General features: G+C 34.4%; 1 protein-coding gene across 2 annotated transcripts; it reads right to left on the bottom strand.

The window, feature by feature from the left end:
• Positions 1–4,780: 4,780 nt before the first annotated feature.
• On the bottom strand, positions 4,781–9,213 carry LOC113867493 (importin subunit alpha-2-like). Of its 2 annotated transcripts, none has more exons than XM_027502861.1 (11): positions 8,890–9,213; positions 8,573–8,669; positions 8,387–8,478; positions 8,158–8,289; positions 7,846–8,031; positions 7,599–7,762; positions 7,430–7,508; positions 6,613–6,741; positions 5,849–5,976; positions 5,363–5,748; positions 4,781–5,250 (listed from the first exon to the last, which is right to left on the bottom strand). In XM_027502861.1, exons 1-10 carry the CDS (start codon positions 9,103–9,105, stop codon positions 5,376–5,378), a joined length of 1,596 nt encoding a protein of 531 aa, XP_027358662.1. In that variant the 5' UTR covers positions 9,106–9,213; the 3' UTR covers positions 4,781–5,250; positions 5,363–5,375. The 2 variants fall into 2 exon arrangements, with proteins under 2 accessions (XP_027358662.1, XP_027358671.1); XM_027502870.1 differs by having other exon boundaries at positions 4,801–5,250; positions 5,359–5,748.
• Between the last annotated feature and the right edge of the window lie 349 nt (positions 9,214–9,562).

Genomic DNA, 9,562 nt, shown 5'->3' with positions numbered 1-9,562 from the left:
GTGGGAATGGTCTGGCCATGGCAGCTCTGTTTTCTGACACCAATGATTCTGGGTGGATTATCGCCATCGGGCCAAACAACCTTGTGGAAATCGTCGACCAATACTATATTTACATTTAACATTTTTGGTTCAAGATAAATTTGTCCTACGTTGAGACTGTGTGCTCCAATTAGTAGATAAGTAGTTTTCATGAGTGTAATTAATCATCATTGTAATATGCTTTCTTCGGTTCCCCACACAAATCAAAGGGTATGATCGCATAAAAGCTGATAAAAATATCAAATCACATTTGACAAACCTGTTACTAATAAATCTAAGAGTTCGTGTTCATGTACATGAATGAAACCTCAACTCAAGAATAAACTAACACTTGTATAAAAGAAAAAGAGTCTAAAGTTTTACATTAGTTACATACTCTATGTTTATCGGAACACTGACCAAGTAAATAATAAGTTCAATGTTTTATAAATTTATATTGGTTTTACTAATTAGTATTTTAAAAATAATGACTAAGAAGTGTTAAATATGTAATTAGTAAAAAATATTGAATACATTTCATATTTTTTATACAGTGAATATTCTTAATATAAAAATATTGTTATTTCCTTAATATCCCCAATAAAAAAATATTGGTAAAACTGAGTTTATATTTATAAAGTTCATGTGGTTGAATCAGAATAAATTAAAAATAAAAGTCCTAAGATTAAACAAGAGCCAAGATTAAACAAGAGCCTGTGAATATATATATATATATATATTAACCCAGCAGATAAATATAAAACTACTTTCTGTATTCTTAATACTCAGTATCAATAAAAATTATTTCCATTTAGTCAAATTCTCATATACAATTTCAAATTAAATGGATCTGTCATCTATTCCGACAAATTTGATAGTTACAATAAATTTAAATTTATAAAATTTAATTAATTTAATTTTTAAAAAATTGAATAAGAATAAGATTGTGAAGGTTTTATAGAAAGAAAATATCAATGATAAGATTATAGTTTCATAATGTTAAAAATAAAAGAATTTAATTAGTTTAAAAAACTTTAAAGATTAAACTTGAAATAATTTCAACTGTAGTATTTTGGAGTTCTTGATATTCTTGTTTAATTCAAACGGTTTTATCTAAATAATTCATACAATAAAATATAATATTAAAGGTCAAAGTCAAAATTTTAATTTTTATTAATAACAAAAGAAAACTTTAAAATATTATATTTAAATATTTTATTATTATTAAAAATGCTGTGAATATATTTGGTAACATTTTTTAAATACATTATTTATTCTTTACTATAATATATTGAAATTTATAAGTTCACGTGAAGATTCATGAAATAAAAAATGAAACACACACAATTTCTTAAGTTTTAATAGCCATCATAAATTGATATATCACTTAGTGTAATCTTATAATTTTAGGATTCGAATCACCTGCAGTTTTGGCAGGAACTGTAGGCTGCAGTTTTGTATTCGTTTAAGCAAAAAAAATTTGTTTAAGTGAATTTTGGTAAAAAATAATTTTAGCTTAAGCTAAAACAAATTCGCTTAAGCCAATTTTTGTTTAAGCCAGAAAAATTCACTTAAGCGAATTTAGAAAAAGTAGCAAAAAAACCAAAAGAAGAAGAGAGAAAGTGAGGCTGAGAGGGAGATCAAAGATGAAAGCAAGAGCACAAGGGAGCAAAAGAAGACTAATAAGGAAAAGGAAAAAGGGCTAGATGAGGAGAGGAGGAGAGGGGGATGAGTGGGGGTGAAGGGGTTGGGAGGGAAGGAGAGCTAGATGAGGAGAGAGGAGGAAGAAGATTGGGTAGGGTTGAAGGAAGAAAAGATAGGAAAGGGGAAAAAAGAAAGAAACTAAGTGAGAGGGAGGGAAGAAGAAGGTGACTGGATTGGAAGAAGAGAAAAAAGAAACTGAAGTAACTTAAAAAAAGAAGTATCTTCTTCTTCCTACGTATTTTCGTTTAAGCGAATATGATTTGCTTCAGCGAAAATATGCAGGAAAAAGAAGATACTGCAGTATATTTTCACTTTCGCTTAAGCAAATTTTTCTAACTTAAGCGAATTTGTTTTAGCAAATCACTTTTTACCAAAATTTCGCTTAAGTGAACAGGAAACTGCAACTTACAATTTTCACAAAAAACTGCAGGCGATCCAAATCCATAATTTTATGGTGAATTTTTCTCACCATTTGAAGTTTTTCTGTTCACAAGTGGTGTGAAGAAAAAACAGCAATTGGCAATTGTAAAAAAATTTGCAATTGTCAATAAAGCATACAAAAATGCTACTATTATACAATTTAGTGTAATAAATGATGTGATCAATTAGAACATCTTTTTTTATAGCTTCCGCTCCTTGTATTGTAATTTATAATCAAGCGATCGACGTGATAATAGCATGCATAAAATATATTTAATAACTATAACCATACATTAAAATAAACTATAACACATTGAGAATTCAATTTGAAGATTCAAATCGATTGAAACTCTCTTATCTTCTCCATACACACACATAACTAATCTCAAAATTTTGTTGCATTGCGATTTAATCCTTATATTCGCAACATACTTGGTTTATTGTTTCATCCATGCAGTGTAGACAAACGTTTTGGTACATAACATATAGTTTATACATTGAAATAATAAAAATACTTGTGGGATTTTATTTATCCTTATAATTTGCTAATGTTTTATTGTTGCGACTTGGGAAGATGCGCAAATCGTTAAACACTGCAGGAATATCCAAAACTGATTTATCTTTATGGGTCATGTATTCAGGACTAGGCATTGCGATTAAGGACTCAAACTGGACTTATGTGTTTCCAATACTTTCGGCCCACCACAATTTTACCGTTTATACGGTTTTAGTTTTTTTTTTTTTTTTTTTTTTTGTATTATAAGGAAATCATAGACAAGAAAAATAGGAAGAAACTAACTAAGGATACAGAGGTTTCACCAACAGCTTGTAAAATAAAATCTAGAAGACTCTTCTATGTTACATATTGTATTGAGTTCTCGGCACCTCAAGTAGCTAACATGTGAGCAACAACATTAGATTCACGTGGAATATAAATAAATTGAATAAACATAACCTATCAATCTCTATTTACCATATTCTTAATGGATCGAATGATATTTTTGTGTTGGTGAAATCTGTCCATTTCATTGTGATTTCATTTAATAACTTTCACCGCTTCTAGACAATCAGATTCGCACTGAACGAATCTAAACCCTGTCTTCTAGCTAAAAGATAATTCACCTACTATAGCTAAGAGTTCTGCACGAAGAGGGTCTCCATCCTTGACAGAACTTGTGAAGCCCCCTTCTAACATCCAACTGTAGGGTTTTAGTTTTAATTGACTGTATTTTTTTTTAATTATTCAAATTAATTTTTTAATTCAAAATTTTCTAATAATTTTAAAAACTATAATAGAAATGTGATATACTATTGATTTATATAAATTAGTAAATATATAATTTTTAAATTAAAATACTAAATTAAAATAACATTTTTATTTTTATTTAATTATTTTTTCATAAGTTTGTATAAATTAATCATATATTGCATTATCTTAATGTTTTTGTTACTTGTTGGATAAAATTTTGGAGTAAGAAACTTGATTTAAATAATTAAGAAAAAAAATAATAAAATGTGTGCGATTAAAATGATAAAAATTAAAATCACATCAGTTACCATATGAGAATCAAAGTGGAATTAAACTTAACAATTAAGCTCCAGAAAAATAAGACATCATATATAAGGTCAACCCCAGGTGAGATAATAACTTCAAATATTCCTGAATAAGCAGTTGGATAGAATTATTTGAAATATCTCCTTGTTAATAGTTAGTCCAAACTACTAATTACAAGTGTGAATTTGGAGAAAGAAATCAGCCTCTGAAGAAGGAAGAAAAGAACATAAAAATTGCCAGCGGAAAAAAGAATAATTCCTTATTTTTAATAATAAACCCGTAGTTTATGATTCAAGAACACGATCATGTAAAATAATACGTGAAACAAATGCGGAGCACAAGTGGAGCTCATAACGCAGAAAATGATATAGAAATCAGTAGAGAATTAGCAAAACAACAAAAATATGTCAAACAAAACGAGAAATGAAGAAGAAAGCTAGCAATACTTTGGGGGCTCAAGAAGGATGCTTCCTACTCTCCTTGGAGACGGGGAAGAATGAAGGGACCTCCAAAAATTGAACCATGGACCCGTCAATGTTATTTATACTAATTTCAAGCATGCTCATTGTGGCTGATACCTCAAGGATGGTACCAAAGTTACTTATGGGAAGATTTTACCTTTTCTTTCCAAAAGGAATTAATATAAAGGACATACTTTGACCCTTCATTACACTGAACACCCCATTCTCTTTTTCATTGGGGTGACCGCAACTCTACTGGTTCGGTAGCTCTCGTCTTCAGGCAGGAGTATCGGTCATGGAGCCAATATAGGTAAGAATTTGGAAGCATAACTCAAACAGATTTCGGCCAGTATCTAACCATGCATGTATATAAAACCATGACAAATAATAGACAAACAAGGTATTTAAAAAATATAAAAACTAAAATCCACAACCTCAATAAATTGATTTTTTTCCCTCTATCTAATCTGTTAATTCGCCTGATGGAATAAGACAGACGATGTATATAATCTTATCGAGGTTAATTGACGCTACGCATTCCAGGCATTGATGTGAATTGGGGAGGGAAGGAAATTAATAATAGTAGTGGGAGTAGAAAAGCTTCAGAAGCAAAAAACTGTATGCAAGCACAAGAATAGCGCTAATTCTTTCATTTGAATACACCATAAAATTGGTTTCTGAATACCGTATTCACTCAAATCAAATACTGACTCGGTATAAATTACCAATACAACGACGACTCAATAAAAAATAGGACTCAAAGCCGCATTCAAGAAAACCCTCCCCCAATTGCCACATAATACGGGTCCCTGTTACTGCAACATAGAACCTCCTGCTACTCCTGCCCAGCATGTACATTTCTAATACAACATAAACTGCTGACAAGGTCAATATGCTGCTGTTGAACCCACCAGCCCCCTCTCTTATTTGGACATGGTAGTTAAACTGACCCACCCCTGCACCTCATTAACCACGGACACAAGACAGACTTAAACCAGACACCATGAAGTGCATGGACTGACCCCCCCCCCCCCACCCCGACTCGACTCCAACAGTCACCCTAGCATCAACCCTGCTCATCCAAACAGGTTCCTACAATTATTGAAACCAATTTGTTTAGAGAACAGTGAAATTTATATAACTAACTGAGTGAAAATTATGATCACAAAGATAAACAAAAATGAGATAAGTTGAATTTACCCACTCATCACAAGTCTTCAACTGAAGTTGAATCCACCAGACGGGACTGGAAGGTCGTTGCTTCCAAAATTAAAACCAGGTTGTGCACCATCACCTGATGGTAGTGTCTCATCTTCATCTTCCAACCAGTATGTCTCAAGAATTTTAACAGCCTTCTCATATATTTCATTGTTGTCGTGACTTTGCAGGTTTTCTATTTTCTCCAACCCCTCAGCATCATCTATCATCTGAGCATACAAGTTGACATCTCCAGAGTTACCCAAGCTCTTCTCAGCTTCCCCAACCTTCAGAATATTCTCAAGACCTTCTAAACAGACAGTCACAATTCTTGGGTCGGGGCAAACAAGCAGATCACAGAGAGGCTTAATGCAACCCTGGCTCACCAAATACCTTAAAACCACATACAAGGAATCAATAACAAATTCTCAATATTTACCAACTTTTATCATAACAAAGCAGAGTCAAAAAAATAAAATAAAAATTCACATACTTGATCTGCTCGTGGGTTCCACCAGATGTAGCATTTGAGATAGCCCAAGCTGCCTCTTTTTTAATGTCAAACTCAGCATTTTGAAGAAGATTGACAAGGGGAGCAATCAGACCAGCTTCGATTACAGCCTACATCATATAAAAATTGTAAAAAAGTTCAGAAAACTTCTGTGGAAAGAATAACCCAATCAAAATCTTTTCCTGTACAAGTGCAATAAAATGCAAACAGAACATAGTCAAGATCCCAAACAGAATATATCCAGAAAGACAAAAGACTCTCTTTGGCAATGTACTTGCAACAAATTGCAAATTAAAAAATTTATCATATGAAACAAACAAAATCAGTTTCAGCCAATCCAGTTTGAGTCTAACTTCAAGGGCTTACAGTTAGCTGTTACTCTAATTCTTATTCTAATGAAACAACACAACATGACCCCAAAATATGCCAGAAATCTCTTGGGGGAAGGGTTGAGAATACATCCATCATCATTCCAAACTTTCCCAGTTGGTGTAATCTGAGAACTAGGGCATTTCTAAGTTTATTATTGTTGCAACACATCTCCATGTTAAACTATATCTAGCAGTCTATTATCAAATGCAAAAGGAACATTTTCATTGAGAAACTCAATTTAATATGCATGCAGATACCAAAACATCAAACTTCAAAAAAGATAAACATAAAAAATCAAGCAATAGCCAGTAGTAGACTTGATTGAAGACAAAATTTAACATCGAGAATCATATAATTGAGATTTACTGGCTTACCTGTATCTGTTCTTTGTTTCCAGCTGTAATGTTTGATATGGTCCAGCAAGCTTCTTTCTTGATACTTTTTTTATGATTATGTGTCAACAGGCTCAAGAGGCATGGGAGTGCACCATGATTGATAATAGCCTAATGTAAACAGTTGCACCAAAATCAGGAAATTCTCGCTAGTGACACATGTACAAAACATAAAGGAAGAACAAGATACTAAATTCATGGTATGTAGTAGTGCTGTCTCACTGGCATGTGCAAGTGCTAAAGCCATGAGAGAGATTCAAATTGAATTCTTTGGTGGATGCAATGACTATCAATGTATAAATTTTAACTCTTCCCAAATCTCCCCCTCTATTCTCCCACCCCCTCTAAAAAGATTTTATGGCTGTAGTCAATTCCAACTACAGGGTTAATTAGATAGAAGCTGAAACGGAGTTCTATCAAAAAATTTTAACTCCTCACATAACCTCCCATTGGGATGTGTACCAACGGAGTTTTCTATCTTTAAACAAACTGGCATTACAAAGACCAACTGCAACATCAAACCCAAGTCACTCACCACGAGGTCCACACTCCATAGCAAAGTTATCAAGTTAATTAATTCTAAAAAAATTTTAAGTACACAGTTCCACTACCCTCATATTATAGCATCAGTGTTTTTGCTACTTAATTATATTAGACATGCAAAATTAACCTATTAAGAATTTGGGGTTAAGTAACGTCAATTTTTTAATTTAATTTTTTCCAGATTACTTACATAACACGAACTTGAATATTAAAGACAGATACCAAGTAATTATTACAACAGTTTACAAGTGATTACCTGAGTCTGAATATCATCTCCAGTCACAATATTTCCCACTGTGCGAAGAGCAGGTATCAACACTGATGGGGAAGGGTGCCTTCAAAACAAGCATATACATTCAGGGCCAAGACAAGAAAATTAAACAACAGAATCTTGGTTAACCAGATATAGTAGATTTAATACTCACAGAAGGAGCTGCACCAATCTGCCACAAACACCTGCCTCAATAACTGCTTGGATTTTGTCATTTGTTCCATCAGAAAGATATGACAGTGCCCAGCATGCATCTGTTAAAACCTCTTCATCATTGGAAAAAACCAAACGCTCAAGAGCTGGAAGCGCTGGTCTCACCTGCCCATCAAAATTCTCATTTTAATATGCAAACAAAATCTCTTTCAGAGGTTTGATTTAAATTAAAACAAATAGGTAATTACCTGTTCAAATGGTGGCTGTGGCTTGCCCCTGCAAAAGTTTGACAGGGTCCATGTGGCATTCCTGAGCATTGAAAGTTTTGCATGCTCATTCAACTGGGCTAACAATGGGATCAGGGCGCCATGACTGAGAACAAGATCACGGCACCTAGGGGAGTCACCAGCAACGTTTCCCAGTGCCCACACAGCCTAGATTTTAAGAGTTTTAGAATCCAGGAGTGTTCACTAAATATTTAAAATAATAATAATAATAATAATAATAATAATAATAATAATAATAAATGCCAGAACTGCCACATTATAGTATCATTATACCTGCTCCCGAACATCATCACTGGGTGAACTAAGTAGCTTCACAAATATCGGGACTGCCCCATGATCAATTACCACCTTAGTGTTCTCAGAAGTTCCAGATGCTATGTTTGTGAGAGCCCATGCAGCCTCAAACTAAACAAGCAACAGGTCACATAAAAAATTAATCAACAAAACAAATTTCCACTACTCCACGCACAAGTTTCAACAAACACAACGAAAAAATCCAAACCTGAAGTTGAGGGAAATCCTCTCTAACAAGAAACTCGACAAATCGAGGCACAACACCAGCTTGAATAACTTCCTCAATAGGAGGGCTGCGTTCTACAGAAAAAACACGGCACACAAAATAACGTTAACACGCAAAAAATCAAAGCAACAAGACAATTTCGTTAATAACATCAAATAGAACCCAAACCAATCGAAAGCAGTTTCCGAAATTGAGTAGTAGCTTCCAGCTGCTGGCTATTATCATCAGACCAGACTCCAGCAACCATGGCAGGAAGACTCTCTAACTGCAAAAACAAACAAAAACAACCGTTATAACCGTTTTCATAACTACCTAACTACCACAGAACCTAACATCCAAAATCCCAATCGATCCATAAGTTGAATCACAACGACGCGATTTCAAATATCAGAATCGCAGAGCAAAAGATCACGATCGAGCCCTAATTTTCACCAAAAAGTGAGAAGAAGCGATGGCGATTGCGATTGCGATTGCGATAGCGATACCTTTTTCTCGACAATGGAGGAGGCTTGAAGAGGAGTGGGGAACTGCTGCTGAGCTTGGAGGCCTTCGCGGCGCTTCTTCTGGAGACTCTCTTCGCGCTTGCTCTTGCGGATCTCCACCATGTTGTCCTCCCGCCTCCGGCGACCCTCGTCGGCGTCCACGGCCACCTTGTAGCGGTTGCGGCGAACCTCCGTCCTAGCATTGGGCCTCAACGACATCGTTTCGTGAACTATAACACTAACCCTAGCACTAATCGAAGATCCGAGGAATCGGAAGTGGAAGAAAAACCCTAGATTTTCGATTGAGAATTAAAGGGATGTGGTTTTTCTGATATTTGGAGGAAATTTAAATAGCGGTGTGGTACGTGGGGTTGTGTTGCATTGCGTGTAGTGGTGGTTGTGGGTTTGGATCTCGGATCTTACCTTTCGGGTCGAGTATGGGCCCGTGGGTTTCACAATAATGAAGGTTTTTTTTTTTTTTTTGGGGGTAGTTTATGAAGGTGTTTTCAAATTTGATGATTGGAGTTTTTCTTTTTCTTTTTCTTTTTCCTTTTGCTTGGATCGAACCGATTTTATGCGAACGGGTTACGGTTCCGTAGCAATGGATCCTCACTTCAATCATAACCATCTTTCGCTGAAATTGGATGTGTATTCCAAGAATATCCAATTTCAACCA

The sequence above is a fragment of the Abrus precatorius genome, unplaced genomic scaffold, assembly GCF_003935025.1.
Source record: "Abrus precatorius isolate BTA unplaced genomic scaffold, Abrus_2018 Scaffold10, whole genome shotgun sequence".
NCBI lineage: Eukaryota > Viridiplantae > Streptophyta > Magnoliopsida > Fabales > Fabaceae > Abrus > Abrus precatorius.
The sequence above is the reverse complement of the archived record's forward strand: the minus strand, read 5'-3'. Positions and strand labels throughout refer to the sequence as shown.